Source organism: Hippocampus zosterae, chromosome 10 (genome assembly GCF_025434085.1).
Source record: "Hippocampus zosterae strain Florida chromosome 10, ASM2543408v3, whole genome shotgun sequence".
NCBI lineage: Eukaryota > Metazoa > Chordata > Actinopteri > Syngnathiformes > Syngnathidae > Hippocampus > Hippocampus zosterae.
In genome coordinates this window covers 19,803,935-19,822,157 of record NC_067460.1, presented here as the reverse complement: position 1 = coordinate 19,822,157, position 18,223 = coordinate 19,803,935, and the positions used below count along the sequence as shown (strand labels likewise).

Below are 18,223 nucleotides of genomic sequence, written 5' to 3'. Positions count from 1 at the left end.
ATCAACGTTTTCATATTTACTGTATATTTAACTTGGAGGATGAATAACTTACAATAGAAAAAAATACATGAGTAAGTTACTGAACAAACCTTGAAACTGTAACAATATTTTTTTTAAATGTGGACGAAAACGACTTGCCGGAAGTTACCCGGAGACAAATGATGTAACGCACAGAAATTTCCGGAACAGCTAAAGGTCGCACGATATAAGCGTTAGCTGAAGACCAGTCGCCAAATTACATCGGAGATCTTCCACGACAAAAATATTGTAAAAAATAAGTTGTGTATTTCGACACCATGCCAAGAGGAAGTAGAAGCCGAACATCGAGGATGCCTTCTCCAGCAAGGTAACGTTTGAATGTTACGGTAATGAATTGTTCAGCAACGCGACGACGTTTGCGCTGAGGCTAACGTATCCTTCTTGATGCATGTTGGACTGAGGAAGCGAAAGAAAATGACTTCTAACACAAAGTGGTTCAATCACAATTGTAAGTGTGACTCAAATTTGTAAAAATTGAGTGGGGTTTTGGCACGCTTCGTCTAGTTGTAGTTATTGCTTCAAGGTCATGTTGTTGACTACACCACGTAACCAAATCGTGACGCTGCTCAAATAATAGTCCATTAAAAAGCCTTTCAATTCAACTTTATTCTTCTCCTATTACAAGAAAATCAAACACGTAGTGGCGATCTGGGTTATGTTGCATAAGATGTCTGATTAAGGCAGTCACTGAGCCATATCGCTTGACTTAATTAGTAGGTAGGTTATAGCAAAACTTATTCGTATGGAATTTAAAAAGCAACTTTTAACTAACTCTGTTAACCTGTACAAATTATTTAAATTGAACACGCTGCTCTGCATTTTCTTAGGTTTTTATCACCAAGTCAGTTGTTGTTACAAAACACACTTATGGTGCCAATGTTTGACCTTTTGTGTGACTGTTTTCAGCCGGGCACCTCCGTCTCCCCCTCCGTCTCGTGCACCTGTACCAGTGCATGCACCTCCGACCGCCATGGCTGCTCCAGCGGCAGCACCCAGGCAGCCTGGTATGTTTGCCCAGATGGCTACAACCGCTGCCGGGGTCGCCGTTGGTTCTGCAGTCGGACACATTCTCGGCCATGCGATGACGGGAGCCTTCAGTGGGGGTAGCTCAGAGCCTGCACGGCCTGATGTCACATACCAGGTTAATAAACAACCCTTTATCCATTCATAATTAATGGCTATTTTGTGTAATAGATGTAAGGTTTTTTAATTTGTATTATTGCTGTAAAGATGAAACATTTGGTGCAACTCTTAGGACTTCTTTAAATGGGCAGCTACATGCAATTGTTTGTCATATATTACAAAGGACAAGTGCTAAAAGCTTAAAGCTCAAAGTTTTGTATATACTTCTTGATTATGTTTCAGAAATTCACTCAGTTGTCGGAATACCCTTAACGTAAATAACATTAACCCAGATGAATGCTCTTGAATGGTTGTAATCATCTGCCTTGTTGTGTGTGTTAGGAGCCCCACCAGGCCCAGCCATACCAATCACAGTCCCCCTACATGCAGCAAAATACCCCGCAGCAAGCCTGTTCCTACGAGCTCAAACAGTTCATTGACTGCGCTCAATCACAAAGTGATCTTAAACTCTGCGAGGGCTTCAGCGAGGTGCTCAAACAGTGCAAGTTTGCGAATGGTAAGTATGAAAGCACACGTTTTTTTTGTATGAGGAAAAGTAGCTTCTTAAATGTCTGTGCCGTTTTCTGGAAGAATTGGCACATTCTCTGACAGAAGCACTGAGGGGGCCATGTTTTTGGCCATGACTGTGTGATGAAATATTTTTGAAAGTTGTCTGGTACATACCACATTTACAGCATGACTGTCTGATGTAGCCCTCATCAGATACAATATATTGACCTTTAAGTGCTCAAGAGGTTGATTAGAATTTTCGTTTTGCTTCATAGTAACTGTGTTGGTTAATTATCTCAAAACTTTTTTGTTCATCCAACAGGCCTATCTTGAATTGGATCCAGAAACCTTGAAGCGGAGGAGACCATCGACTCACTATTGATTAATTAGAGACCTGAGAAATGTACTTCTATTCAACAGTTTATCATCTTCAGACAAATATCGGTCTATTCAATCAGTAGAGACTGCAGATGAGCTTGTAGTCACATGTTGATATAGATGTTGCTTTTGAGTTTGTTTTGGTAGCATTTTCATTTTTTTGCAGTGCTAGATACTTCTCTATTGTTGAGCGATACCACCACTGATTGCTTGCAAAAACCTGCTGCTTGAAATAAAAACATTAAAGCATTCGGATCATGAAGACAAAAACCAAGATTCCAACATTTTGTCTGTCATACTGGTCATACATGGCATTACACTAAAACTGAATGTGTTTAATGTCACTGGAAGCAAACTCTGAAAGTACCGGTCGTACAACCGCACGTCTATGGTTTACATTAGCTAATTGGCTGACCACCACTAGTTGAATGAACTCTACCAATCCCCACAGGTCATCAAAGCCAAACACAGCTGCCAGTGCACTTTCAATCGCTTCACTTTAGAATAAAGGTTAACAAAACCAACACTTAAGTACATGCACACACTAGCTGCACTATCTGACGAGCCACTCGTCATGCAAACTGCCTAATGCAGGGGTGTCCAAAGTCGGTCCTCGAGGGCCGCTGTCCTGTCGGTTTTCCAGCTCTCCCAGGAGCAACACGCCTGATTCAAATAATTAGAAATGCCCTAATGCTGCTTCAGAGGTGGCTGATGAGCTGATCATCTGTATCAGGCGTGTTGCAGCCGAGAGAAATGGAAAACAGGCAGGACGGTAGTCCTCCAGGCCCGGAGCTGGACATGCCTGGTCTAATGGGTTTTAATTATAGTTCTGAAGAGCGATCTTAAAAAACATGCAGATTGTATTGAAGTGAGCACTGTCGGGCAGTCATGTTAAGAGTTTACATTTGACACAAGACAGTTGATAAGGTTATTTCAGTAGCTGTGCGTTTAAGTATATGCTAGTCTGTCGCATAAAGAGTGGTCGCTTTAGAAGCGACAGCTTATTTTTGGCATCTTGACATTGGAGCTCCTGTCATGGCAGCGACCCCGCAAAACTCTGGCAGCGTCGTCGTTCGCCCTCATCCTCTCAATGATGGATAACCTTTAATAGGAGGGACTGAGTGAGACGGAACGCGGTGAGTGGATCGTCCTTTCGAGTTCCTTTCACTCCAATTTGTCCAAGCAAGTGTGGTTTAAAACAGACGCGATAACGTTCGAGATTTTAGCTAGCACTAAACCTGTTACTCCCCATGTTACGTTTTAACATAAACGTAACACGTGGAGTCAGAAAAGTGCCATAAGACGAAAACGTTCCAAAATTAACAAAATATTAGCTCCTCGCTTCTTTTTTAATATACTGTAGGATAATAGGCGAACGCTGACAGCGACACTCGTTAATTCTTCGGTGTTTTTTGTGTGTTTTTTAAACCACTTGACTACTGTGACCAATAACGGCTTAATTATTACATCACCGCAACTCTTCTTGTCTCTCTGGACATGCGAACGCTTTCTACGTTTTCTACTCTAGCGAGACTGACATTTTAGCATTGTGGAGAGCTTCGACGTACAATAACGAGAGCTACTCTACCGGCGGTCCTTAGTGTGTTCTAAACCGGGATGTTATTTATGGAACAAAGAGTGTTTTTAGCATTACAAATGTTTACAGCGATATATACGACGTTTATTGATACATTTGGTTTACGTCACGGCCGTATGGGCATTAACTGTTGTAAACCGACGATTACTGCTAAAACACATCTGAACGTTTAAACTATGTGCTAAACTTTAACTTCGTTGCCTCTAGTTTCTCTCTGTAGACTGTCGCGTGGATCCGTAGAGCCTTTCTGTTGTTTCGATCACTTCATCATGACCAAAGAGGAGGAGATCCCCGACTGGGTGGGCGCCCAGGAGTTCTACGACAAATATGAGCCCAAGGAGATACTGGGAAGGTATGTTTATACAGCATGTGACATACTGAAAACACTTTAATCTGAGATAATTGTGATACGGAATGGATTTGCGTTGTTTTAATAAACTTTTGTAAATCTACTGAGATGTCTGTCCTCCCACATCTATCTCGATGGTGTTCCATACATCCCTTGGGGCATGTGAGCAGAGAATGAGAGCACTAATTATCATTCTCCTCCATTTCTCGGTTAGGGGCCCCCTTATAGAAGCAACATTGTTGCTGAGGTATGCGTGTGTCTTGCGTGTTATGTTTCTCTGTTCAAAGCGGCTTTATTGATTTGGAGTTTAGATAATGTCACGGTTATTGTTTTTAATTGGCATTGGGGTAAAATAATAGTTACACACTGCACTCAGTCTGCAGCGGTGCAGGGTTCGATTCCAGCTCCAGCCTTCCCCTGTGGCATTTGCATGTTCTACCCGTGCCTTTTCTCCAGGTACTCCGGTTTCCTCCCACATTTCAAAAACATGCATGGTCAAGCGCATTTGAAAATGGATGGATGGATATTATTATTATTATTATTGTCAGAAGTCGGCATTCTGTCAGTACTGACCAGTTATTGGACATCCAAAGTGTTTGTGGATTTTTTTTTCCTCAGGGGAGTAAGCAGCGTTGTGCGTCGTTGCGTAGACAAACGCACGTCTGAGGAGTACGCTGTGAAGATTATAGACATCACCCCCTCGGACAAGATGACCGCGCAAGAGATCGAGGAGATCAGGGACTCTACAATGAAGGAGATTGATATCCTCAAGAAAGTCTGTGGACAAGAGAATATTAGTAAGTCCATTGTGAATACACCTAGAATGTACTCCACCCTCATGTCTTTGTTTGTTGCATGACCAACCCGCTTTCAACTATGACACATTTTGGCATTTGCTATGCGAGTATTAACAGCAATTACACAATTGATGTATATTTCCCCTGCAGTACAGCTGAAAGATTGCTATGAATCCAACGTATTCTTCTTCCTGGTTTTCGACCTGTACGTAAGGACGAGCAGGAAATCTGCACTTTTAATCTCATTCAATACTGTCCCGAGCTTAATTTGCTTCCATGAATGTTAACCTATTCTTGTTTTATTACTTGTCCTCTTCAATTCAGGATGAGAAAGGGTGAACTTTTTGACTACCTCACCGAGAAAGTAACACTGAGTGAGAAGGAAACAAGGTCACTGAGCAAATTTTAACTTCTCCCAAAACCAGCCTACTGTCATACCTCAGCCAGAACAAGCCTTCATGAGTGCTTGATGTATCGGTTGTAGGAACATCATGCGTGCGCTGCTGGATGTGGTTCACTTTCTCCACGACCACAACATAGTCCATCGAGATCTCAAGCCTGAAAACATCCTTTTGGATGACCAGATGAACATCAAACTCACAGACTTTGGCTTCGCCGTGCAAATGCAATCGGGACAGACGCTTAAAGGTTAGAGCTCAACTCATAAACACGATCAGAGTTACCCCGGTAGGGGGGCCTGTTCGACACATTGTATCCATAGTTGTCTGTCATCTACAGCTGCCGAGATATGTCGCTGGTGTATTGTGATATCATTACATATCTTGTGTTGACTGAGAGCAAAACATGGAGCGAGCAGACGTTTTTAATTGAGCATGTTTGCACTGTCAAAGAAAGAAATGTCACAACTTCTCCAAATGTTCCAGCAGCTGTTTGAAATCAGAGTCGAGTCTGGTTGTGCATTCTTAAGTTACAAAGGTTGCGATGCAACAAGATACTCAAGTCTATCTGCCATTGAGCAAAGAGGTCAAATAGTGATTTGCTTCAACATGAAATTGTTGTATAATGAAGAAATAACTTGTTGAGGTTGCATGATTGAAATCGATAGATTTAGTGAAGCAATCAAAAGAAAGATCATGGAGAGAAGGCGAGCATTGATTCTGCTATGGATGAGGCGGTGCCCGCAGCCTGAAATTTGCATTGAAATAATAATCATTTGCACAGTATATGAGGATTGATATGTTGTGTGTATAAAATATCCCAATTTTTTTGCTTGACAACAGTCTCTCAGAACATTTGAAATTTCAAAAGCAATCGGAAATAAATGCTCACTTTAAGCCAGACACTCTCTAAATGCCCATTTATTGAGGACATTTTTACACACCAGATATCAGATATGCTCATTATGACTATCAATAATGAACTAATTCAACACTATTTGACAGCCTGTAAGGAGACGCTTGTTGCCTGAAGCCAAACTTGTTCGATGCTAAAACGTTTGTCTTTCCTGCAGAGGTGTGTGGGACTCCTGTATATCTCGCTCCTGAGATCATCCAGTGCTCCATGGACTCTGGCCACCGCGGATATGGAACGGCTGTGGACATGTGAGAGGGGGGGAAAAAAAATCAAAACAGTAAAAATGATTATATGAAGTGCATTTACGGACATTGTCTGATGGCTTTGCCTGTGGACTTAAAACGCCCTTGCTGTACTGCTCTCGATCCCTTCCAAGAAGTCAAATTCACTCACTCACGGAAGTGATATGAAAGCTCCTGCCATCCTAAATGAATTCTGCCGCGGTGTTTGCCCTCCGTGCAGATGGAGTGCGGGTGTGATCATGTACACACTGCTGGCTGGCTCTCCACCCTTCTGGCACAGGAAACAGATGCTAATGCTGCGTATGATCTTGGCCGGGGATTACAGTTTCTCATCCCCTGAATGGGACGACCGCTCTGACACGGTCAAAGATTTGGTCAGCCGCTTTAATTGATGTTCTCTCAGTGGTTTACCTTATGTGTTCAGTAAAAACTGCCTGACAGTAAAATACACCGGTACTTATTTGAGTGTTTTTTTTTTTCAGATCTCTCGGATGCTCGTAGTGGACCCGAAGCAGCGTTACACAGCCGTCGACGTGCTCAATCATCAGTTCTTCACCCAGTATGTGGTAGACGAAGTTCGACAATTTAGCCCGTACAGAAAATTCAAGGTGAGGTCTTACAAGCTGAAAGTATGTGGCTTAAGGACATCAAACGCTGAAAGAAGCAAACTCTTAAATGTTCGACCAATATTTATTTAGTAAGACCACCAGTACACCATGTCACCTAAATAGTCCACTGTGATTGATTTACACGTCGACCGATAATCAACGAATATACTTTCTCTACTAGCAGCGGCACCTTAGGGGAACTTAACCTCCAATCAAGGGGGCGGATCGATCAAATAAAACTCAATGTAGTATTTACAATTCTTTTTTTAACCATATTTTCAAGAATTTATTTTTTTATGACGGTGAGTGTGGGGAGCACGATGAAATAGCGGTTTCATTGACTTTTTTAGCTGAATTTGAGGAGAGAATAGTGCATTACCATTAAGTTTGATCAAATGACATATCGCAAGTGGCGCTTGCGCTACCTCAAAACCAATGTACGACACTAGTACCTTAAAGAATGCTACTTTTCCACCAGGTCATCTGCCTCACAGTACTCGCCACCATGCGCATCTACTGCAGCTACCGCAGAGTCAAACCTGTCACCAAGGAGGTGATCAAAAGTGACCCGTACGCGGTCAAGCCCATTCGCAAGCTCATTGACGCGTGTGCTTTCAAGATGTACGGCCACTGGGTCAAGAAGGGCCAGACGCAGAACAGAGCGGCACTATTCGAGAACACTCCCAAGGCCATCCTGCTGTCCATCGTGGCAGAGGCAGATGAGCCAGTCCAGCATATCTGGTAATAAACAGCTGGCTAGCGAAGAATATGATAAAAGTACTGTAAGTTTAAAAAAAAAAATCTTTGATCTGAGCCAGACCTCATCAACTCATCAATTTGTAGTATGTGGATTTCATAAAGCATGACAGAATATAATTTGGATGTTTTATCATGTGAAAATGTTTGAAATGCAGCCTTCTGTTTATGGAAATAAAAAACAAACAATACAATAATAGTTAGTGTTAAACTTTATTTTCAACATTTATTGTTGTACCCCTTTGCAAGTCATCACCCATAATTACTCCTTCAGCATTCTGTTGCAATGGCACCTCATGGATGGAAAATTGAAAGTCTGCATGAATCCACACAACACCATCTAGTATGACTGAGGCCACTAGATCATAAACATGCAGAAGCCCTGTTGAAGGAAAAAAAAACACATTAAAACGATATTCCAAGTTTGCTATTGGTTCCAACTGTACTACAGTTCACAAAGCCACTGGATACGCAGAATATTATAGTCACAAGAGTATCATACAAGGTGTACTCATTTCTATATTGCTGGATGAAGCTGAAAACAATTCACCCATAGTTAAAAGAATTGAGGCAATACTCTTGCATGGTGTCTGACTGTGTCCAACACAGAGCTGGAACAGAATTCTGCCATGCTGTCAATGTCTTCCATTAAGAATAATGCCACATAAGAGTCTGAATCTCAATTGTTGAAATTAACTCCCTATTTGTCATTTATTAGGTGCATTTATATTGGATTGTGATAGCACACCTCAACTTGTGGTCCAGAAGCGGAAATGTTTGCATGGCGTGGTCTTCGGCCCACCAATCAATATGGCTGATGTTCTGAGGGAGAACGAGAAGAAAAGCATGGCATGGATAACCGTAAGAAATTCTGTAATTATTCACTCATTATACTGCAAATGTTTACTAGTAAAATGAAATGTAAATCACTGACAGCAGAATGAGCCACCCAGTTGCTCTTTCATTGTAAAGTCTCTGTGAAAACTTTTATTTCGCATGATGTCTGACTGAATTTACCACTTCAAAGAGTAAATCAGAATTCGGCCATGCATTCAGACACGTGCCTGTCGGCAATGATACCAGTTGTATAAAAAAATCGACATCTTGATGTACATCATTTACATTAACATTCCATATATCATAATTGTCCAAAGGAAGAAAATGCCGTCATTTATTTGCTGTAGTATGGCTTCACGTGAACGAGAGGCCCAGTTGAGATTCAAAGTGCCGGACAACAAGCTAAAGCTAAATTTAAGGCAATTTAGAACCTGTAGCCAACAGTTAACGTCAAAATTTCTGTGAGAAATTACACAATCTTACTCACGCCTCAATTCCTCAAACGGCAACGTTAATAAAAACCTCAAACATCCGCTTTTATTGGCCAATGTCTCTTTGCGCAGTGCCCTCGTGGTGGTTTTCACTGTACTTCGACTAGTTTGCAATTGCGGAGTCAGACAGTCGGTTCTGATGTAGGGGCGGGATTATTTATATCACAGCCCTGATTGGTCATACTTCCTGACGCATGATCACATGAGAGTGGGCTGTCCATCACCGGCTTCGCTCTGATTGGTGCAACTCGTTAGCTCCGCTCTTCTTCTGCAATTTTCACTAACTGATGCTTCTGTGCGGAGTTGTGAGGCTCTTCCTGAAACTGTCTCCTGTCCACTTGCATCGTTGCTGTATAGAACGGTTTGTTCTGTTGATTTTTCCATTTCCTGTACGCCATCGTCCTGTTATTCGTTTCACAAACTGTATCTTTTAACAGCCGGTGTCAACGGACTGCACGGCGAAAACAATGTATTAGGGTGAACGTAACCGGTTTAATTTTATCAAATGTCAGCGTTTCTTCAGAAATGTATGGCGGTGCACTGTTTTGGCATCAGATTGTCTGCTACGTTGCATTATTCTATTTAGTTGTGTACTTTAGCGTTGCAACAAATTATTATGAGCATGGTGAGTGAGGGGTGACGCAACAGTGGCAGATGATGTCCACCATGGCCCCTTCATATATTTTGTTTAGGCTGGCCGCATTATGCAACGTTTGTTGGCACTCACACGTTAAGATTAGAGCCGTTTTGTTGTTGTTGTTGTTGTTGTTTTTGCCGCTCCACTGGATGCTCGACATGTATTATCATAAGGATGTTGTACATTAGACGTCACGTGTACTTCAGCTGAGGACTCGCACTTGAATAGATGTAAAAGTTCTCAAATAAAAAAAGACGTACTGCTCCAACTAAAATAAATAAAGGACAGGCTCTGACGTGCTTAATTGCAAAGGTACCAATTTAATTTTATTGTCAATTATGTACAATACCCATTTTATTCACTTTGCACGATGAAAAAAAAACATCCTCATACAAAATAATTTCCCTCTTTTATTAACTTATAAAATAAGGCACTAGATGGCGAAAAGCTTCTCCACATCTGTTCCCTGGTTCATGTTGCTCCATTTCACTGCTGCAGGCCTCCCTGATTTTATCTGCCTTCTAAGGCCCCAAACTGGCTATTTTACCTTATGCCATCTAATGCAGCAAGCCCGTTTTGAAAAAGTAGAATAGAAAGTAAAACTGTGTTTTTTTGTATTACTAAAACTGATCACAGAGAGCCCTACTGGAATGTTCGTTATTTTTCTTGTTTATTCCACTAATATTGGCTGTACTGTAGTTCTGTTCACAGTATTGCAGTGTCCACAATGTCACAGACTAAAGAACTTTTTAGAAGAGCAGAAGCTGTCTGTTTTGACGTGGACAGCACAGTCATCAAAGAAGAAGGCATCGACGAACTGGCGAAGTTCTGTGGTGTGGGGGACGCCGTCACTGAAATGTAAATGCATTCATTCTCGTGCACAACTATCCCCCCCCCCGGTATTATCGCATCACATGAGACGAGCCTTAATTTGCATGTTTTAGGACTCGTAAAGCCATGGGGGGCTCGATGACTTTCAAATCAGCCCTGACTGAGCGCCTCGCCATCATCAAATGTTCCAGAGAACAGGTCAACAAACTGATTACAGACCACCCGCCACAGCTGACCCCAGGTATCAGGTATGAGAGGCAATCCCCATTATTTGTTTTGTTTCATCTCACTTACAGCATTCTGAACATCAATAATTCCCGGAAAAGTACCAAAAGTCCACGAATGCCTTGGAAAAGTACCATAAGTCATTGAAAGCTTCGGGAATGCCACCCAAATGTATATTGCTGAGAACGTTTAGAAGGCATTCTTAAAAAAAACCTGATGCACTAATTGAATTGAGGTGTATCAGCTTTGATGGTAAGACCATTGAAGCGATAGTGGTATGAATTTCCTTTCATGTTCATGACTGTGGTATTTATGCATGAACGTTATTGTAGAACTATACGATTGATAAGCTAAATACACCCTCATTTTCAACAATATCCAGGGAACTTGTGGACCGTCTACACCAGCGCAACATCAAAGTGTTCCTCATCTCAGGTGGCTTTCGCTGCATTGTGGAACACGTGGCCACTCAGCTAAACATTCCTCTAGAAAACGTCTACGCCAACCGACTCAAGTTCTACTTCAACGGTAAGGGCACTATAGTACAAATTGTGATACACACTCACCAGCCATGACATCAGGTACCAGAGCAGTGTTCAAGAGAATACAGTGGTACCTCAAAATTCAAATTACCGGTACCTATTGACGAACCCATTTGGAATCAGACCCTCTGAGTTATTCAGAGCCTCAGTCCAGAGTCTACCTGGTTCTGGGTTTGAATCTCGTCTCCAGACTTTCTGTTTGGACTTGGCATGGTCTCTCCCCGGGTATTCTGGCTTCCTCCCATGTTCCAAAGACATATAAATGTTTGGTTATTTTGAGACATAATTATCAGCCAGATGTCAATTACTACCCTTCTCCAAACATGTCCCAACATGATTTTACTTTTTAAGAGATTGAATGTGGTTGTATTTAGGCGAGTACGCCGGATTTGACGAGAGCCAACCGACAGCAGAGAGCGGAGGCAAAGGAAAAGTAATTAGCATGCTGAAGGAAAAGTACGGCTTCAAGACAGTGGTGATGATTGGAGATGGAGCCACTGATCTCGAGGCCTGCCCTCCCGCTGTAAGTGTTTATGTTAATGCCGTGTGGGTTCATTTAAATATTCAGGTTTGTATTTACATTCATTGTTTTGAAGACTGATCTGGTTGATTTGCTCTCCCCCCTGCAGAGTGCATTCATTGGATTCGGTGGCAATGTTGTCAGGCCACAGGTTAAAGAAATGAGTTCATGGTATGTCACAAGTTTTGGAGAGCTGCTGAAAGAAATGGAAAAGATTTGAATATTCTAGAGTACATTTACTCTTTTTATGATTTTTTTCTTAACTTTACTCATGTTATTTGCACCAAAAGTTGTGTATGGGATGGTTTTATCCATTGTGCACACTCCCTTTAAGTCAACAAATTTTAAATCATTGACCATTTTCACTATAGTTCGACCAATTCTACCTTCATGTGGTTTCTTGATTTTCTTTACTAGACCATACGATGTGTGGAGGTTAAACATGTGACATTTGTGTTTTGAGCACTTTTTACATACGACTTACTCCTACACAATACACACTGGGAAGTGCAATGTAAAAATCATTGTAAGTGGTCATGTGAGTGACAGGCTGCATTGAATTATGCGTTAAGACGGAGTATTAAACACAAATATTGTTGCTTGAATTTCTTTAATTCTATGTCATTGTTGCCCCCGAAAGACAAATAAAGATGCGCCTTTTATTTATTTTTTGCTGATAAAATCTGAAAAGATGTCGTGGGGTGCTTGCCCACGTAATTTGTCATTACTCCCCTTGAAAATACCTTACATCTCCTATAGATAGATATATATGCTCATATATGTCATGCTCAGTTCACACGGCCACAAATTGATAGTCACATTTACAAACAAAAACAACTCACAGGGAAACAAGGGAAAAATAACAGTAAAACAAGACATGTTTCAAGTCAAAAATATTAACCGAAAATGAATATGTAATAAACGTTCATACTGTCAAACTTGGAACACAAAATCAGATGTTATCCCAGCTAACATTGAAAAGGTTAACACTAATAAATAAAGCCCCCCGTGTTAGTAGTAGCTTGTCGTGTTGATATATGAACAGGTATCAACATTTACATACCATACAGCTGCTTTGTTTGAAAAAAAAAAAAGTCACGATCATTTGTCCATCAATGACTTTACATGTGGCAAGAGTAGATGTTGGAATGAATGACCAGCTCGAGGCATAATGCAGTGGAGTTGCAAGGACTTGTGTCAAAGCAATTCCTGACCCTTTCCAAAATCCTATTATTGAAAAGGACACTTTTGTATATTATCGTAAGGTACATTTTGTCTATGTTGATGCCTGGCAATATAAATATTGCAACGAACCAGAGAAGATAAGTCTTTCTGAATTAGCAATTCACCTCTTCCCTTACTGCAAGTTGTTTTTATGTACGGTAGATTGATGTGCTGCACCATCAGGTTAGTGAATATTGACTCAATCACACATGCACTCAAAAACAACAACCCCGAATTGTTAGTTGCTTTGCAAAGAGCCAAAGATTCCAAATACAAATTTAAACAGTGCAACGGAACCATTTATTTCAATTAACCAACCGCTGAGGGTTGTGTGCATTTAGTAGGTGTAACTAAGAATTGGGGTTGAATAATCATGAGTGTAAACTGTAACAACCAAAACACGCATCTTGCCAGAAATACAACCTGGAAAAAATTAAGTAACCACTACAATTACTCTTGTTTTTAAGTATTTAGCCCATGCAATGCCACTAGCGGCCAACGCAATATGTAAAACTTCCTTTACCCGTCCGCATACGATATATTTCACAGAGTTGAACAGTTCTGAAACAACGAAAATGATGAAAGAGAAAGGTCGTGTTGTTGTGCAGCACTGAAACCGTCGAAAGTGATGCTCTTGGGCTACTCATTTGTCAGGGTACCACCCCATGCTCATGCCTGCAAGAGGTTCCGGTCTTTTCACTTGAGCGGTGATGCTTTGGTGGGGATCATAATCCGGGATTCCATATGCTGGATGAGAGGAACTGTGGGGAGGGAGGGAATGCAGCACCAGTTGGATAAACAATCTGCTCTCACCATTTTAACTCAAAAGTTTTTAAACAATGATTTCAGTTAGAGTTCTAAAAATAATTTTAAATAGGACTGGGTTTCTTTTTCTTCGTCTATACTCACCTGTATAATAGACCACTTCGTGCCAGCCTTCTTCCTGCCACGCACCTTTCCTTATGTCCTCTCTGGATTGAAGGTCTTTGTAGGCTGCAAGAAACAAAATCTATTACAGCTCAAACCCGTTCACTGCATGAAACCAGACTTTAACGCTGTACGGTATTTTCCCATTGAACTGGTTTCTTGACTTTACCCCAGAGGTGATGAACCATGTAGAGGTTGCCGATCTGTGAGAAAAACCCTCCTACGGCTTCACTGTTTTGCTGGCGTATCCGAATAGCTCTGGCCCTGCCAAAGACAACAAAACAATCATTTATGTCATCTATGGGAAGAAAACTACAATCTGGTCAGAGTACACAGAGGAAGAATAGTCCAGATATTTGGTCCCAAAAAAGGAGAGCACTTTATCACAGTTACAGATTAGATACAGAAATTCAGCTGACAGTATGACTGAGGGGAATTTTTGAAATGGAGGCACTCATTGTCCAAATACAGTAGAATTCAGTGCTGTCTTTTCATTTGTTTAGTCATTGAGCAGTCCATTCTGTGCGGGCTATTTTTAAGTAGGGTTCGACAGGGTCTATGAATGCAATTAATTCATGCTGTCTTACCAGTAATTACCCCACTCGATCATTGTTCCTGGCTGGAGAAAAGAGAACAATGGGATGAGTACCGGAAATAAAAATGATAGTCAGACCTTGCTTCTTGCCAGGGTTATTGAGTCAATAATGCAAAAGTGATATGTCATTCTAAGCATAAGCACAAGTATATCCAAATGTATATACTCTTCCAATATCGACCGATATAATACCCTCGGTTTCATACGTTTGGCTTAATTTATTTGCACAATGTTGCAACCAGAAACAAAAACAAAATGGGAAGTAAGACAAAATCCCACCTAGCGCTTATGAGGTCTCGAAGAGTAATAAAAAAAAACAGTAGTGCTTGCGTACTCACCCTGAGTTGGTAGGTTCTAAGCTCGTATACGTTGGGCCCCTCTCTAGGTACTGGCTCATTCCAGAAACTGAACTCCAGTAAAAGCTGATTTCTGCGAGACAGCAGCATCTTACCACGCGCCTTCCTGTACTCTGTGAACTCCTGCCGTGAGGATAAATATGGGCCAGTAATGGGCTACATTCTACTTGGTTTACAACCCGGGTAGGAGCAACAGGATGTGTGAAGAGGTTCTGCTCACCTTGTTCTGACGTAGCTTGTTCATCACCTCTGTCAGAGCTGGGTAACCACCTCTATAACGCCACAGGTGAACTGGGCAAAAAAACAAAACCGCCCTGTATCATCACATTACAACGTCATTTATATTTACAATCTTAAAGGGTGTCATTTACAACAATTAAGATTAAGTATGTAACGTCTGCCATACAGTGCAGAGTATTTAATCGTTTATTTGTAGAAAATAATTGTTTGGATCCATTGTTTTTAACGGCACACCTGAAGATCTCAGCGTACACTAATGTGCAACTATACAATACCAACAGAGAAATGTTGCTATCATGTCATATATTTGGCAGTGATGACATAAGCAAGCCTACCAGCCTGGTCCTGTTCTCCATACCAAGTATTCCAGGTGCCCACCAGCTCACAGGGGTAGTACTTATCAGCATGGATCGAGGGCAAGACATCCTCGCTGTGGCAAAAATGACAATTTCACAAACAAATCAGTTAGTATTACCTACACCGAACCATGATTCTAACACAATTTAATCGAAAATAACCTTACAACTATGCCTAAAATTACAATTGCATGAAATTCTGTTAAATGTCATGTCTATGATTGCAGAAAGAAATAGAAGTTAGCTATAAGGACTTGGCCTGTAGACAGATGACTCGAAGCATAGCAGCTCCTTAAACACCTCACAAGAATAGACCACACTGGTTTCTTTTTACTGGCTGCACAACGCTAGGTACACTTGTCCAAGTGTTACAGTTGTAAATAGCGATGGACAAAATGTTTTGAGATTAAACAATAAAAATAAGACTTACCAGAGTTTGTTGTATGCTTCAAGACACTCTGGCTTGACATTGTGGACTGAAAAAAGAGGTTAAGTTAAACAATTATGACAATGTCTGAATATTTGTTACAGGAAATGTACTTACACTGGATTTTGTAGAGGTTACTTTCCTCGTTTTTGGTCAGTAGAGCTGAGTGTGCATCTTTCCTCGGATCAACTTTCCTGACAAAAAGTGATTTGAACCAGCTGTCTTCTCTAGTGACGTTGGATACGGAGAAGCCCCTGTAAAATAAGGTTGAGTTTTAACCGAGGAAAACGTTTGATATCAGTTGAATATCTGATTACATCATAACATACAAGGAGCACTAGTTTGCACCCTTTGTCCAACATGACATTCCCCCAAGAACCAAATTGACCTTGAGCATCTGACCAACACCATGACCCAACTTAAAAAGTGCGTTTCTTTTGAATAAGTAAAAAAACCGCTCATCTAATCTCGAAACACAACATATTCCACAATAAGTGTTTTTTCCCAAATAGTTTAGTTTAGTTTCCAAGATTGACTACTACTCAACATATTTAGCTAGGACATCGGCCCCTACCTTGCTCACTTATATCGCGTCAACCTCCATCGGCCACTAGCTTGCGCACTTACATCGCGTCAACCTCCGATGCTAACACACAATTGACAGCCTCCATCAAAAAATAAAACTTGTAATGCATGTTGATGACAAGCCGACCTGCTCCAAACGAGAAGATGCCCGTTTGAACGGGCCCCGCTTTGAGCCCGAGCCAAGCCGGCTCTCATTCTCTGAAGGACTCCTGTCGCCATTTTCCAGGGGAGCAGCAGCCAAGGCGCTGTTCACACTGTTGGCAGATAGGTGGCGATGGAACCCATTAGCGCCACAGGGTCTATATTTGGTCTCGTCGAAGTAGAATGAACCAGGGTGTTACGCACGTCAACGTCACTATTTTGATTACCATTGCGACCATGACCAGGCAAGTCTACCTCTTTTCACTCTACTGTTGAGAGCAGATTTACAACATTGCTTTTAGTGTAAAGCTTATTGTGAGAGAAGGAAGCTTAAACGATGGCTTTCTGTCACTTCAATGAAATTTCAAATCAACCATGCCAAAAATACATAAACATTACACGCGTGCTATACCAAAAGTAATTCAAAAATATAATTTATTTTTCTCCTCTCACTCCTGATTGATTATGACCTTGCAAAAAACGTCTGGGTTTTCAATATACAGTAGTCTTTTTCAAAAACACTTACCACAACTGTACATACGAGGGCGCCACAACTCAAGGATTTAAAGTATTATTTATAAAGTGACTGAAACAAAATTGAAAGTGAAATGGGCATGTTACTCAAAACTCATGCATGCAGCTCCTATCAAAGTCAAGACTAATGCGAGTTGCTCATTTCGATCAGCAACTTTAGGCTACAAAAGTGAATATAAATGTATTCATTATCATAATCTTTTACATGAACACAGCAGACAGACACCATTTTTCACACTGGCAGACAAATAGGTTGTAGCAGTAGTTCAGTCCTTAAGGAAATTTGGGACCAGAGGGTTCAATGTTCGAAAAGAAACGGTAATATTAACACTCGGATATGTTATTTGACAGAAAATCAGGCACACTAGCAGTTTGCTTCTTGGTCACTGTGTCGACAAAAAGGTAATCTGAGACTCAATTTCTTGTCATATCATGTGGAAATGTGCATTGGGACGACAATAAAAAAAATATTTCAGAATCCTTGAAAACTCAACTTTAAATATATGTATGTATGTATGTATGTATGTTTAAATATATAAGAACAACCAGAAAATAAGTTAACCAAAGGAAAAACTCTTTTCCAAACAATTGAAACTGAAACTTGAATGATGTGATTTTCTTTTTTTTCTAGAAGAGACGAGCATGAGAACAGGATCCAAATAGACGCAGGCTGCGGTGGTGGGATCGTAATCACTGTGGAATTCAGAACAGTTGTGATTGATTTATTATTTGATAGTGTGACAATGAAACTAACAGGTTCCATATTTTCAAATCCTCGTTGGCTGTAATATAAACAACAGTTGGAATCCAGTAACTATGCATATCTTTGTTTTAAATTCAAAAACATCAATCATAGTATTTTCTCTGTGAAAGATTTTTGAAACACCAATGGCAAATTGCAGACTTGTCTGGGAATTCCAAGTATGATCATACATTGTTTTAGGGGGTTGGCTATGTTTTTTCTATCACAGTAATTTGTGATATGCAGGAACATCAACTATACCTTTGCATTTCAGGAGTTTAAATATCATATAAAAGGATTC

General features: G+C 40.8%; 4 protein-coding genes, 1 long non-coding RNA gene and 1 other non-coding gene across 9 annotated transcripts; 3 read left to right on the top strand and 3 right to left on the bottom strand.

Annotated features, from left to right (window-relative positions):
* The first annotated feature begins 154 nt into the window (after positions 1-154).
* chchd2 (coiled-coil-helix-coiled-coil-helix domain containing 2) lies at positions 155-2,319 on the top strand. Its single transcript, XM_052078287.1, has 4 exons — positions 155-346; positions 946-1,180; positions 1,504-1,678; positions 1,994-2,319. The coding sequence occupies exons 1-4, from the start codon at positions 297-299 to the stop codon at positions 2,002-2,004; spliced, it is 471 nt and encodes a 156-aa protein (XP_051934247.1). The 5' UTR covers positions 155-296; the 3' UTR covers positions 2,005-2,319.
* A 542-nt stretch (positions 2,320-2,861) lies between these two features.
* Positions 2,862-7,909, top strand: LOC127608850 (phosphorylase b kinase gamma catalytic chain, skeletal muscle/heart isoform-like). Of its 3 annotated transcripts, none has more exons than XM_052078267.1 (10): positions 2,862-3,185; positions 3,854-3,998; positions 4,614-4,792; positions 4,943-4,997; positions 5,117-5,182; positions 5,277-5,440; positions 6,264-6,354; positions 6,569-6,722; positions 6,831-6,956; positions 7,435-7,909. In XM_052078267.1, the coding sequence occupies exons 2-10, from the start codon at positions 3,916-3,918 to the stop codon at positions 7,699-7,701; spliced, it is 1,185 nt and encodes a 394-aa protein (XP_051934227.1). In that variant the 5' UTR covers positions 2,862-3,185; positions 3,854-3,915; the 3' UTR covers positions 7,702-7,909. The 3 variants fall into 3 exon arrangements, with proteins under 3 accessions (XP_051934227.1, XP_051934228.1, XP_051934229.1); XM_052078268.1 differs by lacking the exon at positions 2,862-3,185 and adding an exon at positions 3,215-3,235; XM_052078269.1 differs by lacking the exon at positions 2,862-3,185 and adding an exon at positions 4,166-4,204 and having other exon boundaries at positions 3,344-3,998.
* Positions 7,910-7,914: 5 nt separating this feature from the next.
* On the bottom strand, positions 7,915-9,193 carry LOC127608863 (uncharacterized). The gene is made up of 3 exons (XR_007964396.1): positions 9,037-9,193; positions 8,461-8,534; positions 7,915-8,094 (listed from the first exon to the last, which is right to left on the bottom strand). It is a non-coding gene; the product is annotated as an uncharacterized LOC127608863 (long non-coding RNA).
* LOC127609522 (small nucleolar RNA SNORA15) lies at positions 8,216-8,345 on the bottom strand. The gene has a single exon (XR_007964648.1). It is a non-coding gene; the product is annotated as a small nucleolar RNA SNORA15 (small nucleolar RNA).
* A 53-nt stretch (positions 9,194-9,246) lies between the features above and the next one.
* psph (phosphoserine phosphatase) lies at positions 9,247-12,400 on the top strand. Its single transcript, XM_052078278.1, has 6 exons — positions 9,247-9,401; positions 10,377-10,535; positions 10,622-10,756; positions 11,116-11,261; positions 11,650-11,798; positions 11,905-12,400. The coding sequence occupies exons 1-6, from the start codon at positions 9,328-9,330 to the stop codon at positions 12,013-12,015; spliced, it is 774 nt and encodes a 257-aa protein (XP_051934238.1). The 5' UTR covers positions 9,247-9,327; the 3' UTR covers positions 12,016-12,400.
* A 52-nt stretch (positions 12,401-12,452) lies between these two features.
* On the bottom strand, positions 12,453-16,790 carry LOC127608853 (protein NipSnap homolog 2-like). Of its 2 annotated transcripts, none has more exons than XM_052078271.1 (10): positions 16,633-16,790; positions 16,038-16,174; positions 15,924-15,969; positions 15,473-15,567; positions 15,118-15,188; positions 14,880-15,020; positions 14,534-14,565; positions 14,116-14,210; positions 13,929-14,012; positions 12,453-13,780 (listed from the first exon to the last, which is right to left on the bottom strand). In XM_052078271.1, exons 1-10 carry the CDS (start codon positions 16,722-16,724, stop codon positions 13,716-13,718), a joined length of 858 nt encoding a protein of 285 aa, XP_051934231.1. In that variant the 5' UTR covers positions 16,725-16,790; the 3' UTR covers positions 12,453-13,715. The 2 variants fall into 2 exon arrangements, with proteins under 2 accessions (XP_051934231.1, XP_051934233.1); XM_052078273.1 differs by lacking the exon at positions 16,633-16,790 and adding an exon at positions 16,605-16,630.
* Between the last annotated feature and the right edge of the window lie 1,433 nt (positions 16,791-18,223).